This window comes from Nyctibius grandis, chromosome 10 (genome assembly GCF_013368605.1).
Source record: "Nyctibius grandis isolate bNycGra1 chromosome 10, bNycGra1.pri, whole genome shotgun sequence".
In the NCBI taxonomy this organism is placed as follows: Eukaryota; Metazoa; Chordata; class Aves; order Nyctibiiformes; family Nyctibiidae; genus Nyctibius; species Nyctibius grandis.
The window spans coordinates 403,405-424,879 of NC_090667.1; the positions used below are offsets into that span (position 1 = coordinate 403,405).

The 21,475-nt window shown below is 58.4% G+C and overlaps 1 protein-coding gene across 2 annotated transcripts in view; it reads left to right on the forward strand.

Moving 5' to 3' along the window:
* The window catches only part of PPP2R2B (protein phosphatase 2 regulatory subunit Bbeta), a 68,728-nt gene that overhangs the window by 22,735 nt on the left and 24,518 nt on the right, over positions 1-21,475 (forward strand). The window contains exon 1 of one of the 2 annotated variants that reach the window (XM_068408517.1): positions 1,794-1,967. The exons of the other annotated variant lie outside the window; for it this stretch is intronic. Within the exon in view, the coding sequence (XP_068264618.1) occupies positions 1,898-1,967 (70 nt within the window). The 5' untranslated portion in view covers positions 1,794-1,897. Of the gene's footprint in view, positions 1-1,793; positions 1,968-21,475 lie in introns of those variants that run through there. 2 annotated transcript variants of the gene reach the window in all.

Sequence of the window (21,475 nt, forward strand, 5' to 3'; positions counted from 1 at the left end):
AGTAAATACATCTCTGCACTTTGCCATGAAACCTCAGCCAGGTCTGTGCGTTGTCGCAGTGAGTGAATCCAAAATCAGCTGTGGATCTCGCCCGCTGCAGCTGAGAGCAGTGTCAGCCACAAATACAGTGTTTGCTTAACTTCAGCATGTGCCTGGTGATTCGAGCAAGGAACTCACATTCCAGAATAATTCAGTGAAGGCTTTGGGCACGGAGACTTCAGGCTCATGCCTGTCTGATGAATGCTTCTGGCTTGTCACATCTGTAATCCCCGTGTTAATGAATGGCCTGTGATGTGATGTGGTTGACTGACAAATCCCTGAAGTTATGTATGCGTATGAGTAAGTGCCAGCGTTCTCCAAGGTGCAGTTTGACAATGCCTTATATCAGCCTCCATGTGACAGCGTGTCAGAAAGTGTCCTGGGGAGGAGGCAGCTGACAGCCTGGGAACTCACCTTCCCTCGCAAGGTCAGGACACGCCGCAGGAAGAGCTTTCCCTCTCTCTTGCCTCTCGCCGGAGAGGATCCCCATGCTCCTCCAGAAGGCGCGCGGTGGTGCCATGGTGCTGCCGTGGCGTGGAGCACCCTGTCCACCAGACGTGCGTACTGGGCGTGCTGGAGTCCTGGAGCCTTCTCGCTCAGAGATGCTGTCATCTCCCGTGCTTCCCCTGAAAAAGTGGCTCCCAGGGAGGCAGTGCGATTGGCAAATAATAACGTAGATGTACAATCTTGCGCCTTGCCAATGAGATTTTAATTATGATACTACAGTTAGGAAATGGAGCAGCAGCGCACCACTGTATTTACAATGTTACCCAGCAGCTTTGTCCATTCCCTCCGCATCCCTTATTTCCCCTCCGGTCCCAGTAACAATAACACTCCCCACTGATGTGGCACTGCCAAGACAGCTCCCGTCTGTTGGGTTTTACCTCCAACTGCAGGTGCAAGAGCTCACAGAAGTGGAGCTGGGGGAACTTGCCCCCGTCAGTTTCTTCCCTGTGTCTGCCAGTGGCTCAGCCAGTGCCAAGGCTTGTTTCTTCCTGGGCTCTATCAAGACACAAAACCCTCCCAGAGAGTGATTGTTTCCCTTTGGTGTGCATCAGATGACATGTCCAGAATACAGCCTGTCCTTTCAGAGATGTGCCCTGGAAAGGAGAGCCCTCCCTCCCCCCGTAGCCTCTGTGCTCCTGCTCTTCCCTGATATCACCGATCCCGCTGCCCGCGCTGACCTTCACAGCCGTGAACCACGGAGCATCTCGACCCCCTTCCACAGCTGAGGTGGGGAGAGCCTGGGTGAGGCATCGTGGGCACACACCTCCTTACCTCTGCTGGCATGGCTACCCCCATGGCCCGTGCTGCATCCCCTGTCCCCGGACACCCGGCGTTTACATGCTGAGGCTCTTTTTCTGCCAAAAAAGGGCCTGGTGTCAGACCCGGGCTGTATTCCTGTGCTTGGGGCGGGGGGGGTCAGGGAACAGCACTCCTTCAGGCAGGAGCATCCCCCGGGCAGGAGCTTCCCCGGGGCAGGAGCATCCCCGGGGCAGGAGCATCCCCCGGGCAGGAGCTTCCCCCGGGGCAGGGGCATCCCCGGGGCGGAGCATCCCCCGGGCAGGAGCATCCCCCGGGCAAGAGCATCCCCGGGGCAGGAGCATCCCCGGGGCAGGGGCAGGGGCAGCGCCGCGCTCCGCCCGCCCGGGACACGCCGTGCCCGACGGGGCGGGCGGAGCGCGGCGGCGCCGAGCCGAGCCGAGCCGTATGGGAGGAGCCAGCGGTCTCCGCCGCCCCTGCGCCCCCCCACCGCCGCCGCATTTCGCGGCCGGCCGCCGCGGAGCAGGGCGCGGGGGGGGGATGATGGATCCGCGGCTGCGGCTGCTGACGCCCCGCGCCCGCCAGCCCGCCGTCAATGGAGGAGGACGTTGAGACCCGCAAGATCAGCGGCAGTTTCCTGCGAGACCACAGCTATGCCACGGAAGGTGAGCGAGTGCCGCGGGGGCGGCGGCGGCCCCCGCCCGCCCGCAGCAGGTGGGGCCGCCCCGCACCGGCCCTGGCCCCGGCCCGCATCGCCCCGCGGCTCCCCGCGCCCCCGGCCGCGCTGGCGGGGCCGCAGCTGGAGCCGGGGCCGGGCATCGCTCGCCGCCGGCCGGGCCGGGCCGGGCAGCCCCGCGGGTGCCGGGTGCGGGGGACGGCGGGTGGTGCCGGCGGGTCCGTGCGGGCTGACCCGCTCCGGTGACTCAGCAGCGCCGGACCCGCCGGGTTCCCACCGCTCCCGAGCCGGGCCGGGCCGGGCTGGGCTGGGCTCCCCCGAGCCGGGCTGGGCTCCCCCGCACGCCGCAGCCGCCGCGCTCGGCCGGGCCGGTCCCCGCTCCCTGCCCGGCCGGTGCGGAGCCGCAGAGCCGAGAGCCGCCCGCAGCGGCGCCCGCAGCCCCCCGCCTGCCGCCCGGGGAGCCGGGCCGGGCGGGGCCGCGGCCCCGGCCCCTGGGGGAGCCCCGGCGCCCGTCGCTGGGCTCCTCCGCCGCCCCTTCCCCGCCGGAGCGGAGCCAGCGGGGCCGCTGCCGCTGCCCTGCCAGGCCGGGGGGCTGCGGGGAGTGCTGGGGGCTGGAGCGATGCGGCCGGGCAGGCGGCCGCGATTTCGAGATGTGCTTCGTTAGCTCATGGCTGCGTTAGTGGCCTCCGCAGGTAGCCCGTGACTGTAGTGTCCGTGAGCTGGGAAATACGGCAGATGCTGGTGCAGTCCTGACAGAAATTACATAGTTGTCTCAGGGCGATTTTTCCTGCACGCCTCTGCAGGAAGCAATACGTATTGTGACCGGTGTGTTGCAGAGGCGAGGAGATGCCAAAACTGTTAGACACGGATAATGTCATAGCCCCGGCTGAGCGTAGGGTGCGTTTGGGCAGGATTTCCCGTAACGGCTCGGGGAGCGGCGGAGACGCGTGGCCATGTTCGGTGCAGGCACCGGAGCGAGCTGCAGCTGCACATGACGCTGCAGCCTGCCACAAAGAGGAGGCTGCACCGGCGGCCGTGGGGATGGAGGGACGGGGCCAGCGCAGCCGCTGCTGCCCTTCTGGCAGCCGGAGAGCTGCTGGCTCCTCATCAGCTCCCCACAGCCTCCTTGTGCCCCCCTGCCTCAGGAGGAGGGTGCGGCTGCTGTAAAGCAAAACCAAATCCCCTCCATCCCTCCTGGTAGCACCGACCCCTTGCATGAAACTTCATAAAACAGACTCCACACCAGAGAGTCTGAACAGGCTTATTAATAGCTTAATTAGTAGCTGAAGAGGCTTTCCCTTACTGTTCCATTCTCCTAAGGCTCTAGAGGAAGCCAACATAGGGCCAGGCTTTGGGGATTTTATGACTCCAGCACATGGCTAGAGGAGGGTTTATCTAGCAGGAAAATCTTCAGCTTAATACAGTAATGGAAAGCTTTGGATACCTGGCGAGCCGCAGAAAATGGTCATATGCAAGTTCATGTTGCTTGTGTGTAGCTGAAACGTAAGTGCTGGGCATTGACAACCCCCGAGGCAGGGGAGGTGACGCCCCTGGCTCCACTGCTGTCTTTGGCGTGGGGCTGGGTGGCAGGTGGACATGTGGAGGCCACACTGGCTGCTCCACAGCCCGTGTGCCAGCGCAGGGGTGGAGGGACGTTTCTGCTGGGAGGGATGGCACGAGCTGGTGCTTCCCGGAGGGCAGTATGGCCAGGATGGGGCTGTGCTCCTGTGCTCCCCAGTCGCCTGGCTCGCATCGCCTCGCGCTGTGGTCCATGGAAGGATGAATTTGCCGTTGTTGCATTATAAAGGCAGCTGCAGCAGCCAGCAAATAAAAAATGGGAAGGTAGCTGCCCTGTCGTGACCTGCTGAGAACTCGGTTTTCCTGATTGAGAAGGACGGAGGGTTGAGGTGAGCCCGCAGTGATTTCAGCCGGTGGCACCGGAAGGTCTGGGGATTTTCCAGCCGAGGTTTGACTGATAAGATCCAGTCTGTCTGGTAATCTGTGGTGAATTTCCCCGAGCTGTAAGCTGGCTTTTTCAGAAGCGCCTTGTGCGTCATACTAGAAAACTATAGCAAACGTCTCCCTAGAAATGACATAGCCAGAAGTGTTTGTGCAGCAGGTAACCGGCTCAGCCAGGGTGCTCCCTGTTGCGTGGTGGGGCTGGAGGAGGTCCGTGGGGGTGTTCAGTGGCTGTGCATCAGCTGGGAGTTTCTCTCCACCTCGTGCTCTTGAGGACTTAAGGTTCTCCGGGCAGTTTCTGCATGTGAAAGCCACGTATGTGTAAAACGATGTGCTCGGTGACCTGTCTTGTTTAAAAAAAAATCCTTCCAAAGGCTGTTCGGAAGGTGAAGGCTTGCTTTGGGAGTGAGGGTGTCTGTGCCGTGTCACCGGGGAGGGGGACGAGCGGGGTTATGTAAGGGGTTCCTGAAGTGGTGGTGTCACTTAAATGGGGCTGGTATTTTCATGCAAATACGGGGTGAGGATGGTATTTCAGAAGCACACACTTGAATGCTTGTGTGCTGCCAAGGGAGGAAGAGCAGCCTTGTGCTAACTCGGGTTGCCAGGAGGGTTAAGCTGCTGCGGGGTGGTGCAGTGCCTGTCCCGGGGTGGTGGCGCGGGGTTCAGCCCAGCGCAGGCAGACGGGGCAGCCGGGTCCAGGGCGATGCCAGCGGGGTTGTTCGCTGGCTCAGGCCTCGCTGCACGGCCACGGAGTGACAGGTCTCACGTGAAAAACGTTCAGAAAATATTCTTGGTTTGTTCTGCGTAAATCCATCTTCATTCGCAGTTCTGCCGGGCGCACAGTCAAAAGTAGGACAAATTGAGGCTATTTAAATACAAATAAACCGTGTGAGCAGGTTGCACGTTTAGATGTGCTGGCTAGAGATGTCGAAGGGCCCTTCACCCCCCAGAGCTGGCCCATTTCCAGTAGCTTTCCCCAAAGCACCTGTCTTCTGAAGTCTTCTGTGGTGTGACCTTTTGAGTGTAGCATCGCTGTCCACCTGGCAGGTCTCTGAGTCCTCTTGGTGGCTTATGGTGGGCAAATACCTCCCAACAAAGGGGGAACGGCACGAACGCCCCTTTCTGTGCTCCCTGCCCTAGTGAGTGATGGTCACGACTGATCCCGTGTGCTCAGCGGGTTCGGCTGGGACAGGAGCGGTGGCCGCCATGGCTCAGCCCAGCGGGATGAGGCCTAACGAACGAGGGTGTTCAGTGTCCGTAGACACCCGCTCCGTTGCAGGGCAGGGTCTTCGGGAGAGGAGGGACGCTGGGTCCCTCCTGGACCAGTGGGCGTGGGGCAGGGCTGGCCTGGGGCCGGGAGCACGGCCGCTGTGCACGTCCCCGCTTGGCAGGGACGGGGTTCTCCTCCCCGGCTCTGTCCCTACCCCCTGCTGATGCTGCAGGGTGCCCTGGGCTCCGCGCAGAGAGCCTGCAGAGCTTGGCCACCAGTAGCCACGGCTGGGTGACCCTTCTGCGTGGGGACATGTCCTGTCCCGCCGGTTTGGCACAGCGGGGGCTGCTCCCGCCCCGCGCAGGCGCCAGGAGCAGTCTCGGGGCGCGGTGCCCGTTTCGGGGTGTGCCCTTCGGCTGTAGGCGCCGGGCAGATGCCCCCGGGCCCGGCGGTGGCTGCAGGCGGTACAGGCGTGGGTGCTTCCCTGCTCCCACCGTTCCCAGCAAAGCCCTTGGAGGAGCGGTGGCCTCGCCTGTGGCCGCTTGGGGGGTGGCCCATGGTGGTTGTGCTGTTGGAGGAGGACCCTTGGGAGGACCCTCGTCCCAAGGCCGTGGTGTGGGCCAGCCGTGTCCCAGGGCCACCCTGGCCTCCCCAGTGGGGTGTCCCTGTCTCCCGCCGGCTCTGCCCAGGGCACATCTTCCCCACGGGGCACGGGGCTGACGCTGCCAGGGCCGCGTGGCCTTCGGGACAGGAGGGTCGTGACACCCTGCAGCCACTGCCCGGCCACCGCTCGGCTGCTCCCCGTGTGCCCCTTTCCCGGGCGCTGGCAGATGCCCCAGCGAGTCTTTAATCTCCTCGGGGAGCGTTTCACAAACCGAATGGATTTTGCTGTTGAGAAATCTAGCGTTAAGCCTTCATTTCCTTTTCCTGGTTTAATCTTGTTACTTCCAGCTGTACCCCCCTTGCCTCTCAGTCCTTCCCGTCCCGCCTTTATCCCTGCCCAGCCGTCGTGCTGCGGGAAGGAGCTCTGGTGCTGGTCCCCCTCCACCCCGACACTGGGGACACGCGAGTCCCCCCCGCTGGCACCTCGACAGGGCCGTTGGGTCCCCGTGAGCTATTGGGGGCGTATGGCAGAGGACAAGCTCAGGAGCGAGTTCAGGCTCTTTTGTTCTGTTTTGGGGAGAGAGAAGCAATCCGTGCGATTAAAATCTGACCAGTTGGTCACTGGTTTCCCCGGGTGGCCGGGGGCTTTGCCGCCCCTCCCTCCGCCTGCCCGGGCCGTGGGGGTTGGCACTGGGCCGTGCGGCCCCGCAGCTCTTCCCCTGCTGCGGGGAGCACGTTCCTGCCTCCCCCTACGCGGGCAGTTTCTGAAGCAGCCTGGAGCTGTACCTGACCCACACCTTAGGTCGTGCTGGGCTGGGTCCCTAAAAGCTTTCCCACGTGCCAGGTCAGTTTGCTCAGAGCTCTCTGTGGCAGCAACAGCGACTTCTTAAAAAAATCTATGTGTAGACCCCAGAAAAGCACGCGGTGAGGTGTTTTCCGCCAGCACCGGGTTCAGAGTGCGAGCTCTTGGGTATTTGTGTTGTTGCGAATGATGTGAGTTGCTCTTTGGGGATCATCTGGATTGGGATTTAATTAAGCCGGGACCCTCCTTGAAGTTGTTGTTTTATCACGTAAGTACTTTGATTACGAAACGCAGTCCCATCCTTTATGCTTTTTATTTATATATGTGTACTATGTTTAGACCTCCCTGAGCCTGTGCTCCAGCCGGGTCGGAAGGACCACGGACACGTCTCCTTCTGTCTAATCCGGGGATCACTGCGAGGAGAGCAGCGTAACTCGGCTGTTTGTAGTGCACTGCGTCAAAGCCGACTTGGGGATACTTAATCCAGGGATTAGTGAGAGAATAGACGTGCCTGGGGACTCTGTAATCTCGGGATTACTGAGAGGACCGGGAGCAGGTAATGATGCGACTCTGACCCACCGCAGATGGGCTGGGAGAGTGCCCGGTCACTGGTGATGGCATCTGCAGGGGATGGGTCCCTGTCTCCGTGCAAGGACCAGGTCGGGACCTGCTCCTGCTCCGGCGCTGGGGAAGGCCGGGTTGCTCCCAGCAGGCGCCAGCAGCAACGTGGAGTGGTCTGGCCCTAAAACCCAGCGTTGCCCCAGTCCCTGACGCTGTAGGAATCCATCTGCTCTGGGGACCAGCTGCATCAGGTCGAAACCCAACCCTAGTCCTTCCCTCGAGCCCGGGGCCCTGGGGCACGCTGTGGGTGCCAGCATGGTGAGCGTCGGGGCGCCAGCACAGGACAGCCCGACCCTCAGCTTTCCAAATGGGACTGTGGGACTTGGTGAAGTGGTGGAGGAGGCCCCAGGGGTAACACAGCAGCTTTCCCCATGCCCGTCCCATCCCCTCTGTGCCTCCCCTCCTCAGCCAGCTCTCGCAGTGATGCCCGGTCTCTATAGACCACCGGTGCCTCATCAGAGGGCTCGTTGGGCACTTGGGGTGCTCTTCCTGGGTCAGAGTGACCTTGTTGTGCTTGTGCTGCCAGCTGTGAGGAGGCTGCAGGTGATGCAGAGTGTTTGGTGCCCCCGCTCTGTCCTGCAGCCACGGGTGCATGGCAGGGGTCTGCCTGGGGCCGCGCGGGCAGAGGCACAGGGAGCTCTGGTGGGGACATACCTGAAGGTCCGGTGGAGCAGCAGGCGTGTGGAGGGGAGCGGACTTGGGAAGCTTTCCCAGGGGATAGTCAGCCCTTGTGATCTTTTAGCATCTGCAAGAAGAGACTGGACAAGGTCATGAAGGTTTACTAAACACAGAGGGACCACCTCTGGCTTAGGAGGGCCCTGAGCTGAATGTTGGGGAACATTAGTGGAAACACGTTACGTGGTTGCCCTGTTTGTGTCCATCTGTTGTCCGCTGGAGACGGGGTACTGGGCTGGACATGCTTACCCAGTGTGGCCTGGCTCCTGGGCAAGGTTCTTGTGGTCGCTTGTGTGAACCAGGGTCTGCAGGGCTCTGCCAAACCCCCCTCGCCTCCTCCCGAGGAGCTGGTGAGACCCTGTGCCTGGGAGGTCAGTAGGCAGTAGGGCTCCATGGCGAATGCTGTGGCAGACCAGGCGATCATCAGCTCCCCTAAACGGGGGTGAGGGCAGAGGCATACCCCTGCCGGGGGCTTGGGGGGGGTTGGCTGCGGGAATAAAGGTTCGTGGGAGAGATCCTTTGAGAGCGTAAGTCCCAGCTGCTGGAAATGCCACTGGCGTGGGCTGGTGACTCCCGTAGCCGCCGTGAGAGGTGTGTGCCGGCCTGAGCAGAGGTGAGACCCGCGGAGCCGCGGCGTGCTGACGTGGCAGGGTGCTGATCAGGCAGGTTTAAAATAGCAGCTGCTTCCTCCCCGCTCCTCCTGATGTCGGCTGCGACCGGGAGCTGGCAGCGCTGGCGCCGATGTGCTGAGCAGGCACAAAGCCCCAGCTGCAGCCGGGGCCGTGCCGCAGGGAGCGGGTACCGCAGGGAGCGGGTACCGCAGGAGCGCGCCGGGCATGGCGCGTCTGTCTGGAGCTGGGGGGTAAACACCAAAGCACCCGCTGACTTCTCATCTCGGCATCTCTGCCGTGGCTCCTGCACACCCAGCAGCCCCGTGCGGTGGCACCTGCGCTCCTCGCGACCCTGCCAGAGTCCCCGCGGGTCAGGGGGCTGGCGACTGCCCTGCCCCGGAGCCGGGGCAGAGAAACCCGGGAGCAGGCCGGGCACGCCGTGCCTGGCCCCGGCGCTCCTGGGCAGGGTGAGGTGCGACCATGGCCGTCCTGCCCCAGCGCCTGGGCACCGGAGCCCAGACGTGGAGGCGCTCGGCGCGTCGTTCGTACGTTGTCAGAAGCGCCGTGCACGGCTCGTGTCCCTGGCGCCCCCCAGGGAAGGCGTAACGGAGCCGGTGGAGTCAACGTCTCCACTCAGAGCAGCTGTTCCAGCACTGGGTGGTGTTTTTCTCCTGATGCGTTGTGAGCCTGATTTCTTGAGGGGAAACATTTGAAGGGTCTTTGCTTGGGCGGTTTGTTCTCCCGTAGCAGCTGCAGTCACGGGCGGAGCGGGGCCGGTGCTGCTCCTCCTGCCCCGTGCCGCTGGCCTTTGCATCGCTCCGGCAGCGCGGGCACAGGTCGGCGGGACCTCGCTCCGCGTGGCAGCGAGCGAAGGGACTCCCGGTGCTGCTGTTGTCCTTGACGCCCTTGTGTCGTTCCCCGTCAGGTTTGCAGTTGTGTCCAGCGGTTAACTGAGCTGGGATGGCGTATCCTTTGCCTCGACAGCCCAGGACGGCAGAGCTCCTGCCCTGAATGAGCCACGGCCGCTCTGCCTGCCAGGCACAGCGTGGGCGAGCAGAGGGGTGACAGGCGCGTGGAGCAGTCTGGGGTAGCACCCTTCATGGTAGCTTTGCCTTTTGTTGAGGCTTTTCTAGAAGCTGGGTGTTTTCCATGAGCAATGCAGACTTGGCACCTTCCCTGTGTCCAGTTCAAGCTCATCCTAAGCTCTCTGGTCCCCTGAACCCGTCGGTGGTGCGGTGCTGGCTGGGCAGGGCTGGCCCGGCGGAGGAGCGCGCTGCCCGTCCCTGCTCGCGCTGGGTGTGGGCGCGGGAAGCGTAGCCCTCCCTGGCACGGCGGGTCCCGGGGCCGGGCAGGTGGCTGTGCGGTTTGGGTGGGTTTTCTGTTTTGTTTTTCAGTCTTTAGCTGCTTAAGCCTCCTGCAGCCAAGCCCTCAGCGCAGCTTCAGCTCGCTTTGTTTCAGGGTCAGCTTACAAAGGATGCTGTAGTACCTTGGGGTGCGATACGTGCCTTGGGAAGAAGGAAGAACGCCACACGGGTTAGGAGCTGTTAATTGCAGCCTCGTGGAGGGCTGCAGGCGTCGCAGGAGGCCGGGCAGCAGGGCCGGGGGAGAGAGCGGGGAGTTGTTTCCAGGCGGGTGGCGTATCCAGAAAGATCCTGCCTCCGCTGCAGTGCTGTTGTCTGCATTGCACAGAATTGTTCTGCAGCCTTTTTGTTCCCTTTAAAAACTGTTTCCTCGCTTGCAGCGAGTCAGCTGTTCAGCAGCGCGCGATGGACCGTCTCTGCTAATGCCGTGCTAGAGCAGGTCCTGTGAGGGGAAAGGGAACGGAAATAGAAACCAGAAACCAGACAGCTGATCTCCCGCTTCGGTCTCCTCTGTCCTGCATTTCAGTCGATTCCCTGGTGCAGTCGTAAAACACGACCATTATCTCAGCTTCCCCAGTCTGCAAACAAATCGCTGAGATTTTCCTACCCTTGGATCAGTCCGTGTCCATACTCTCTGGATAACAATAAAACTTTAATGGAGATAAAGACTGTTATCTCCCTCATGTCTGTTTTGTCATTGGAATAACAACTTTTAAATGTTAAGAGTGCTGAGATTTATAGGTGCCAAGCCTGCTCAGCAAAAATAAATCATGTTCCATGGTGCACATTACCATTTATTGCTGCTGTATTATCTGGAGCCGGAGTGGGTGTTAACCCTGTGATAACATCCTCAAAGGGATGTTAAATAATTTTGTACTTTAATTTAAAAATTCTGTTGGCTGCCCGGTTTGATCTGCAACTCATTTTAGTGCAGGGGTATCGAAGTGGAAACTCTCCACAACGCTGGTAACAAGCTCCCCAAGAAGTGTGGCAACGGGAGGAGCCCCGGATCCTGGGCCAGCCGCTGTTCCAGCTGCAGCTTCAGGGAGCCCGGCCCCACACGTGGCGCTTCCCAAACGTGCTCTTTTCCAAGGCTTTGTAGACTTTCGAAGACCGCGGGGTTTTTAAGCTTCATCTGGTGTTTTCGTTCTTGATATGAAAGTCCTCAGTGGCACAGACGTTGGTAACAAGGTGAACGTGTTCCTCTAGGATGGCCTGGGCCTGCGCGGCCCTGCTGTCGGCGCCTCCGGGCAGTGCCCTGCCCTCGGAGCCCCCTCGGGACGGAGCCGTGCGCGGTGACAGCCAGCCGTGCCCCATGCTCCGGTGCCCCTCGGTCACCCCACTGCTGTGCCCTCGGCGCTGCCGGCCCTGCCACCCTTGGCAGGGAGGTCAGGGGAGTGCAGAGGGGCTGGTCCTTCCCCCTCGCGCTGTTCACAGCACGCTGGTGGATCTCTCTCGCCACAGAGCTCAGACCGATGGGTGCCAGATGCGGCCGGCGCCGGGGGAGGCTGTGGCTTGTTTAACACCTGGCTCCTACCCATCAAACTCGCTCGGATGCACGGTGCAGAGCACTAAGTGCTTGTACTCCCGTGCTCGTGGCGCAGCTCCTGCAAAACCCTCCTGCCAGGAAGGTGCCCGTCTCTAAGCGTGGCGTTTCGGGGGCACGGCAGCCTCGAGAGCTGCGGTGTGCAGGTGTGGGGCTGTTCAGCCAGCGGGAAACTGCCCGCAAGAAAATGTGCTTTGCTTCCTCGGGGCCCCTGCTCCGTTGCTGCCTGATGTGGTGTCCGAAAGTGGGGTGCGTTATGAGCAGAGTATTTCGTGACTTCTGACCCAGGACCCTCGCGCTTGCCCTTTCGGAACGGGAGATGCCGTCTGCTGTTGGAGGTCAGACGTCGGCAGAGGTGGGAGCTGCTCCGACCTCAGCTGGCAAGCGGTCCGTGTGGGGCTGGGGAAATGGAGGAGGGAGAATTAGAGAGGTGGTTTCTGAGAGCCCTCCCTCACAATCCTAAATAAACTTGGCCTTGGTTGCAGTAGGCTGACAGACCCTTAATTATAATAACAGCATGAGCAGTGTTGGTTTGTAACTGGTTCCCCACTGACAGTTTCTGGCTAGCAGGAGCGGTGTGCCAGATGTCTGCTCGTGATTGCCTCTGGTTGTGAAGATCAGCTCGGCGGTAACGCTCTCAGCTGGAGGGCACAAATAATGCAGATATCCAGGGGTGGCTTGGGTTGTTCACCTGGTTTCTTGCCAGCAGCCAGAGTCCCGTCGCGTAGGCCCGTGAAAATCTTTGCAAGCGTCTCTGCAGCAATTACCTTCTGCAGAAAGTCGTTATATGAGAAGGCACTGGGGCGAGTGGGCATCCACACATCTCCGGACAGTGACGTCCTGCGGCATTCTGGCTGAGTCCTGGAGAAGGTGTCCCTCCACCCTGGCCTTAGTTGCTGCTGTGAGGAGTCTCCGGACTGTTGCTAGCAAGTGTGAGTGAGAAGGGCAGAGAGAAGCCATCTCTGAGCCAGCCTGGCCCAGCACCAGGTGGGCTGGCACACTGCTGGCACCCTGAAGGTATCAACTGGGTGGTTGTGTCCAGCAAAGCTCAGCTGGAAGCCCCTCTCTCCCCAGCGCTCCTGCACTAGCAGGTCTCAACGCGCTTCATAAATGAGGTGAGGTGTCTTGCTCGTACGCGGTGGATGTGTTCACTGACTTACCCATCCGTGTGCTTCCAGCCTGGGCGCTGGTCTTGGCTGCTTTGGAGCCAGAGCTGAAGTCTGCTGCGTTATCGTGACTGGACAGGGCTCTCAGGAGGAGACAGTGACGTCTGGTCATGTTTGGACATTTGATCTAAGAACTTTCCAGTTAGGACGTTTATGAGTTAATCACATATGACACTTTGTTTGCTCCCTGCTGTAAGCCCGAGATGTGTGTGAGGATGTGGGGAAGTGGATCATCCTTTTTTTGGCTTTGTGTCACCCTAATGCGTTATCTCCATCTGGCTGTCTCCTCCCTCCTCGTGTCCCTCAGCTGGAAGTAAGTGTGTACCAGTGGCTATTAATAGCTGAATCCTGCAACAGTCTGCTCTTGCAGATGGGATTCTCAGCTCCTGAAGCCTAAAATTCATTACAAATAAAGCAATACGCTGTGTGGTCATTAATACAGTCAGGCTTGCTCTAAGTCAGGTCCTTGGGGCCAAACGCCGCGCTCGGTTTCGGTGTGAAGGTTGGCCTTTAGTGTCCTGTCCCGCAGGTCCCCGCCAGCGCAGCCCCTCGTCACTCACACAGCTGCAGTGCCTCGTCACCGGCACCGTCTGCCCGATAAATACGGCTGCGAGGTCCCGGTGCCTCTGGCTGTGCAGTCCTGATGTCACCTTCCCTACCATCTCCTTGGACAGCTACAACCAGTCGAGGCCAAGCTGCCCTCTTTGCACGAGGGTGAGTAGGGCCGGCGCTGTGTTCCTCTCCAGACGGGGCCCCGCAGCCGCCCGCTCTGCTGCAGAGCTTCTCCGCTCGCGAGGTACCCGTGCAGCCGGGCTGGACAGTATGTAGCTGTTCCCTTCGCTGGCTGGGAGTGATCGTCGTGACTCCAGGCAGGAGACGTGCCCTGGTTTGAAGTGCCACCGCACAGCTGAATTCCTGACTTCGTGGCACTTTGTTCTCTGTCTTTCGAGAGCTGCTGCCTCACCAAACCCCTTTCTTTCCCTGCAATCTGTTTCTGACAATGTGCGAAGTTATTGACAAGGTGATGAAATCTGGTGGACTAGGATTTGCCAGGAAAAGAAGGGTTTTTTCCTCTGCATATGCAGTCTTAGGCCTTCAGATGAAACCACCCCCCATAAAACCCATGTGCTGATGCGCAGTGTGCCGGGTTCAGAGAGGTGGCTGCCAGCAGTGACTGCTGGGCTGGTGGCCTCGTGGCCTGTGGGTCCAGCGAGATCTTTTCAGTGCACGTGCAGAGATGTGAGTGATATTTAGCACAAGAAAAATACACTGTGATACCGTCCTTGCGAGTTCTCCTCCATCAGGCGTTGGATACCGCTCACCAAACCCTGTCCCTCCTGCCTGGTTAGGATAAACCTGCAGCAATGTTACCACCTGGAAAGAGGAATGATTTCCAGTGCTGTCTGACAGTCGGTCTCAGGACACGTCTGTTTCACATCGGCCTGGTGTCCGGGGGCTTTGTGTGGCGGTGGCTGGTGCGGGCAGGAGTCACTGCGGAGCCCAGGGCTGGTCACGCAGACGCACCTCTGCGGGTCAGCGCGGCTGTGGGCTCCACGGGTGCTCTCCCACCCGCTGATGGACGTGACGACTTCGGGGAGGTTAGTGAGAGAGAATACGAGTGTGGTTGATTCATGAAGTGGGAAGACACTCCCAACGGACGATGATACCAACTCATCCAGGTGAAGCTTTTGGGAGTAATTTATTGGGAAAAATCCTGTCTTGGCAGAGTGCTTGGGCAGCCTTTAGTTGTTCAAAGCTAACGTTTGCTTTGAGGAGGCATTTATTCTTGGCTGTTCTGTTGCCTCCCGCTGCCCTCGCAGAGGTGCCTTTCGGGGAGCCAGGCTGGGACGCCCGGTCGGTGGCTCCGTGGGCGCCGGGGGCTGCGGGTCCCCGGCCCCAGCCCAGCCCAGCGAGGGGCTGCTGAGGCAGCTCCTGCCCCAGGCCCCTCGGCACAAACAGGGGCTGCGTTTCCCGGTGCCGGTTCAATAGTCTCTGCGTGACAGTACCTTAAAATAGAAGCTTGTTTTAACCATTGCACGCGGTTCCCTCCAGCGCAAGGATGCTCATAGGCAGCTCGGCTGGGCTGTCAGGTTGAGTGTTTGTTAGCTCCTGGCTGTGCTGTTTGGAGGCTGGAAGGCTATTTTAGGTGTATTTAATTACAGTTTTTTCTTGCTTAGCAAATAGCTGCTGGTACAATTATTAACCTGTAGTGAAAAATGTTAAAGCAGATGGAAATACTCAAGGCATTCTTTTGTCCCATCCCTCTCCAAAAGATGGGGAAGACAATATTTATGTTTATCAGCAGCACTGTTCGCCGGCCTAGCGGGGTTTGCGAGCAGTTTGCTGTGTGTGTTTCTTTTACTTTCCAAAAGCCATTGATTTTTGCAGCGTTGCAATTAGAAAACAAGAGGCCTATAAAATGATGTTATTCCTCTGTTTTAAAATGGAGTTTCAGTCTCCTGCTGTCTTTTTATTGGTTTCCCCCCTTCCCAGCCCTGCTGAACGTTGCTCGAGTCAGCATGTCGTAATTGGCCTGTGGAGACCCAGGTCGTGCTGGTATCGCTGAGAACCCAGACGGCTTCGCTGCGGTTTCACCCCTCTGACAGAAAACGCCGGCTCGTCCTGCGGCGTACGGACTGGGAGCGCTTGGCTGAGCACCTCCTGCAGTTAAATTCTTCACCAGGAATAGAGTTAATCTTCCCAGAGCGTGTAAAACCTGACCCGCAGCCTGAGCTGCCAGAAACACTGCTGTTCATGGGCACCTTCCCCCAAGTGTAAAGGGTCCCTTCCCAAACCAGAAGCAATTAGTATAATGAGGCACTCCTCATCCCGAGCCAAGGGTGTACAACAGTAAACTGTACACGGGAGCTTTCTGCTGGAGGCTTCATAGATTTCCCAGGTCGTAAGGGACCGTGTTGCCTGTTCGCTTTGGCCTCTGTACGACACGGGGACGTCGGTTCTGCCTGTCGGGGTGCTCGGGGCCGACGCCGGGGCTGCACTGGGTGTTTTGAATGTTTTTAGGTGAACATTTTCAGCCCTGTGGTGCTCAATAAGTTTGGCAGAGAGAGATCAAGGAGACTTTCCCCAACTCTTTTTCTCTGTGTTTGCATAAACATATTAATAAACTAATTGACCAAATCCTTGCTGGCTGGCGGGGGCGTTAAGCTTGCTGTGGGTAGCTGACTTGAGCCATATGGTTTGGTCCCAAGGCTTCTTTGGGCCTCTAGAAGAGGTTCAAAAAGTGCTTATTTGCATCCTCTTGAAACACTGACATTCCAAGCACAAATAGTTTTGCATAATTTATTACTCTCACTGTAGCTTTGCTCATACTCGTAAGTTCAACTTCAAAGCACTGCATCCTCACTCGTAATTATTTATGTGCAGCAAAACAAAACAACACAACATTAAGTGTGTTCTGAGCATTGCTGAGCATTGATGGAGAAACTCAAAGGTCTTTCGTAGTCATAAAATTTTTTGTTTGTTTATTAATAGCCAAAGCCAGAATAAAAATAACCTTTCCAGCAGGCATTAGCATGTGCCTCTCCTGGAACTTGGACTGATCAAAATCAAGTGCTTGTGGAAAGCACATCTGTGTCAGCTGGATGATGCCATCAGCTGTTTAATTTGGACAATTAAGGTGTATTTGTCAGTTCCCCTTCCATTTAGAGTGAGGTCCCCTTGCCAGTTCCCACACACTGCCTTGGTGCAGCGATATTTCAGCTGCAGCGCTGGGGGGTGTTGGGGTATGACAAGGCCATTTGCTGCCCCCGGTTCATTTGTGCTGCAGCGCTGAAGGTGCCGTTCACCTTTAGAGACCCGGAGCCGAGAGGGTCAGCCTTGGCCTCGCTCTGTGCTCGGGGGGCTGCCTGTGGCCCTGGGATCCTCGCTGCTCCTGCGGCTCGTTGGCGCAGACGGGGCTGCTGCCGGGCGCGTGGCCGGGGGCAGCGGTGACGGGCTCCCGATCGACTCTGCCCCAGCTAACGGGCTGTCACGGGGAGCAACGGGGGCTCGCTCCCACGATCTGCATCCCTCTCGTCGCTGTGTGGATGCTAACGAAGGGTACCAGGGAGACGTCAACACTGCCATAGACAGGGTCTGAATAAATCAGCGTGCGTGGATCATTGAGCATCTCTGTTGTAAAACAAATGGCCTGTGGTCGGTTAATCGTATAAAGAAACATCTCCTGGACCTCGTGGCATTATTCATAAGTCCTAAATCCTCTTGCAGTTCCATAAATAGAACATCTGTTAAAATATGGAGAAATGACGGTCTGGAGCGGTTGTTAGAAACGTGGCTGCTGCGGATCGCGGGGGAAAGGAGCGATGGGTTTGTTTCTCTTGCAGAAGGCTCGTCTGCACCGTCTGCACTGTCCTTTTGCCTTTAGCTTGTGGGTCTCCTCACGCGGAGGCTCCCGCTCTCGCTGTGCCCGCACAGCCCCGCTCGGTGCCACAGGAGACCCTGCGGGGCCCGCGCCTGCTCGAGCCTCCGTGGTGGGGGCCGCTTGCCCGGGGAGCCGCGGTGCAGGGCCGGTGCTGCTCCCCGGTGTCACAGCCCGCGTGGTCCCATGCATCTTGGCGTTGCCCCTTCCGTGTGGTACTGATGAGCCGTCCTTGTTTCCTGCCCTCATTTCTCCCCCCTGGCAGGAGACCCCCCTCCCGGGCTGGGGCTGCCGGTGGGCTCCCTGACCGGCCATAAGCCTCGTGCCAGCCCCTTCCTCTGCCTGCCCTTCCCGGACTAGGGGTGGGAGCCCCCAGCTGCCTTTCCATGGCAGCTCTCGGCTCCGTCCTCAGGCCCCGAGAGTCAGTCGCTTCTGTGAAGGCCCAGAGTTGATGTTTGTTGCTTTTTAAAAAAAAAATCTGACTGTGGCTGTCCCAATTTACAGTTCGTGTTTCAAGAAAGTGGCTCTTATGTCTTGCCAGCCCTCAGCACGTTCACTTGTTAAATTATGCATATGCTAATGAAGTGTGAAAATCAGCCAAATAACAACTCTCTGTAATCGCTTAATGTCCCCAGAGCATTGTGGCTTTTTTATTATTATTATTTTATGATTTGTGACCCGTTCTGAGTCACGTTCCTGCAGGGCGTTCTTCCAACAACTGCGATTAATTAGTATTTTCGCTTTTTCCCCTTCTGAAGGAAGCCCAGACACGTGCTCCCAGCCCGCAGTGCAGTTCGCATGTTCTGGTCTGAGTTCAGCAATCCCCAGGTTCCCGTTGCAGCGGGGAGCAGCCTCCCACCACAATTGCTGAAATCCACATCGTTGCCCCGGCTGGGCGCGTTGGAGGGCCCCACGGCAGCCCTCGGGTGTCCCGCAGTCGCGATGGCCGTTTGGGGGGTGATGCTGCTCCTTGTCCCCCCCTTGGCAGCGTCCCCATCCCCAGGGGGAGGCCCAGGCTCACCCTGCAGGCAGACAGCCACGGCGGCAGCTGCTGACCTGCCCAGAGCCTTGCTCCAGAACATTAAAGCGTTCGTTGATTGCCCAGCTCTGCCGTCGCTGCCGTGCTGGAAGCAAACCAGCGTGCGGAGGGTTGCACTGACGGCGTGTCATCTGTCACGGGAAGCTGCTGATCCTCCCTCCTGGCATGAGCCGACGTCGAGTGCCGCGTTTGGGTGCGGCATCGTGTGCGAGCTCTCAGGGTACCGGTGCCTCTCGGAAGCAGAGGCTGTCCCAAACCCATCAGTGTTGCAGGGCACCGCTGGCCTTGAGGAGGCTCGACGGGGCTGGCAGCGATGCTCGGGGTCACCGGGGCGGGTGACGCCACGGTGTTCGGTGGGAGCCCCGAGCCGAAGCTGGCTGTGACTCGGGCTTACACCAGGGTGTAGGTCTGTCCTGTGTGCTCCTTACTCAAAACGTGTCATTCACTTGTGACGCTCAGTGGGCAGCAGGGTGGGGAGGGAAGCCCAATGCCTTGTCTTTGGATAAGCATCGGGCAGGCCACGGGTGGTGTGTCCAAGTGGTACATCTGGTCACATCTGGTCACATCTAGTAACCTGCTTTTGCATTGACAACACGGGGAGGAAGAGAGACGGGGTACCAGGCTCTGGTCTCACAGAGGTGTGGTGGTGATTAATATCTGTAAAGCCTTGAAGTTGTTTCTGGAAGATGGACTGTAAGAGACATTGTTTATTGCTGTGGGTTTTCAGAGGAAATTTTTGGGTGTTGTATAGTTACACCTGATCGGTGTTGGGTGCTTGAGACACGCTCCGTAACCCTGTAACCCTTCTCCTCCTGGGGCAGAGCCCTTTTCACACTCACCTGCTCCGCTCGTGTCGGTAACTGGTGTGTGTTCAGGATCTTTATGCTCGTGGTGCCGCGCCGTCCACCTGTGATGTACACACTGTGGAGTCACGCTCTTCACCACTAACCTGAGCTTTGTTCAAACAAAGTGTGGACAGCAGAAGAGAGAGAGTTCTCCACCTTCTTTTGTGCAAGGTGCTAACTCTTGGGAAGTTACAGAGTTGTAAAAACAAAAAAAAGACATGCCTAAAGCCTGCTGTTTGCAGTGGCAGTGCTGCCTAAGGCTGTGTAATTCCAGGTGATTTCGCCTTGCAGCGTGTGCCATAATCAGAGGTTAATGTGTAAGGGATAAGACCTCCCTGGGAGCAACCAGGTTCAGCTGCGACTGTTTCCTGCACTGTGGCAGATGAACAATGTGAATATTATCTCAGTCTAACAATTTTGTCCAAAATATTTTGTATTAATGCTGCCTGGGGAAGCACTGTGCTTGGCTTCAACGGTACAGCCCCAACACCAGAAACAGAGCTCCCAGCAAAGACCTTTAATTCCCTGTCAGAATCAACTTAATTAAATCCCATCTGACTGGGGGAGGGTTTTCATTTGCTCTAGTGAATGTCTGTGTTTCCATTTGGAAGCTTGTTGCATCCTGGAGTTTATTCCGTGATAACACGCAATGTTCTCTGCCTGTTTCCACTAAAGACAGATTAAAATAAATCCAAATGAATTTTCCTTCCAAGAGCACAAAATCCGTGGTAGAATGCGTGATTAAAAATGAGAAGCCAGGGGACGGTGGTTGAATTTGTCGGTGTGCGGGAGGACATGGCTACGTGGCTGCCCCGGGCGGGCATGGGCAGGCGTGGCTGGGCGCTGGTGGGCAAGGTGCCCTGGAGCCTGGGGCAGCCTGGCATGGGGGAGATGGGCTGCCAGGGGCCTGGAGAGGGGCACGGGCATGCTGGCGGTGGGGGGTCAAGCCAAGGGGAGGGCTGGTGCCGTTCCCCGGGTAGGAGCACGGCCAGCGAGGGCGGTGGGAGGCCGGGTCCCCGCGCAGGGCCGTGCCGTGCCCACGGCCGTGGCCCTGGGGTCAGCTGTCCTGGTGTGTGCCAGCGGAGAGGCAGGGGGACGCGCCGAGCTCTCCAGGCTGCTCCCGAGGACCCTCGCCCTTCCAGCCCTCCAAAATCCTGGCTGTTTGCACACTAAACCCTCAGTAAAAATTAACAGACTGGTCTGTGCTGGGGGAAAGGCTTTGCTGGCGAGCGATCAGCAGGTGCCTCTTGTGTCACTGAAGGGTCCTTCAGCGATACGTATTTCTTGCAGATGATGGTGATGATTAGCAGCCTAGCTGGGATCCAACTGTGGACATCTTTAAAGATATGAGTTCGCTCATGTTAAAGATTAATTCTTGTTATCACAGCGTAGCGGATCCTAAAAATAGCATGGCCGTGACCTCTCCATTTCGGGTGCAGATTGAGTAGTGATTTATCACTCAGGGAGGTGAGGGAGGTTACATTGTTATTGGGCGGGCAGGAGGAGGTGTTCCAGGGGTGTGTTAGATCCTTACCTCAGTCAGGAGAAGAGCAGTACAACTGTGTGTGTGAAATTCCTGATCGAGAGTCGGACTCTTCTTCCAGGCAACTAGAGACAGGACAAGAGGACACAGCCTCAAGCTTGGCCAGGGGAGGGTCAGGTTGGACATGAGGAAGCATTTCTTCTCAGCAAGGGTCATTAGCCATTGGAAGGGGCTGCCCAGGGAGGTGGTGGAGTCACCATCTCTGGAGGGGTTTAAGAAAAGCCTGGACATGGCACTTAGTGCCCTGGTCTAGTTGCCATGGTGGTGTCAGGGCAATGGTTGGACTCGATGATCGCTGAGGTCTCTTCCAACCTGGTTGATTCTGTGATTTCAAAAAGAAATGTTTGTTATTTACACTTGCAATTTATAAACCAGGTATTTTTCACTCTCTGTAGCTTCCCAGCAAGAGGCACAATGCTTTCCTACTCAGGCAGCTCACAGGACGTGCCCAGGTGAAGGCAGCACACACAACACGAGGGCTCGCTGCTCCCGGGCAGCTCGGCTCGGGCTGAGCCCGCTGGGCACCACGAGGGCAGGTCCCTCGCTCGGGCGGCTGCCCCCTGCTTCGCCCTGACACCGGGCAGGGCCGTGCCGAGCTGGTGCCTGTTACGTTTTCTGAACCAGCACATCGAGTGGTGCCAAATGCCACCCGGTGCGGGAAGGTGCGGACACGCGCTGCGGACTGGTACCCGCTGCGGATGGACTCACTCACAGCTGTGATCTCCTCCTTTGGCTGCTGCACAAATTACTTTCAAGCAATTCATTTCAGTGGCTCAGAACATCACTTAATGAAGCTAAGACTAAATTGAAAGAGAGAAAGTTTAATTAAAATACTGCATGGAAAATGTCCCGAGACAGGCTCTTCCAGAGGCAGATTGAAAGTGATGGCACAGACGTTCTGCTTCCGTCGGAAGAAACGTTAAAGGAGGCAGAAAATACGGCTTATTCTGAGCAGACAAAACGCGTGCTGCGGACTGGCCCCATGCAGGGGCTCTGTCAGGCTTTTCCTGGGTTAATGTGGGTTTTTGCACTGCTTGGGGAGGGGTTTGTGCCCGGGCGAGGCGTGGAGGAGCTGCGTGGTTGAGCCTCCCCTGCCGTGGGTGCAGCACCTTTGGGGCGCGTCCGGAGTGGGGACCCC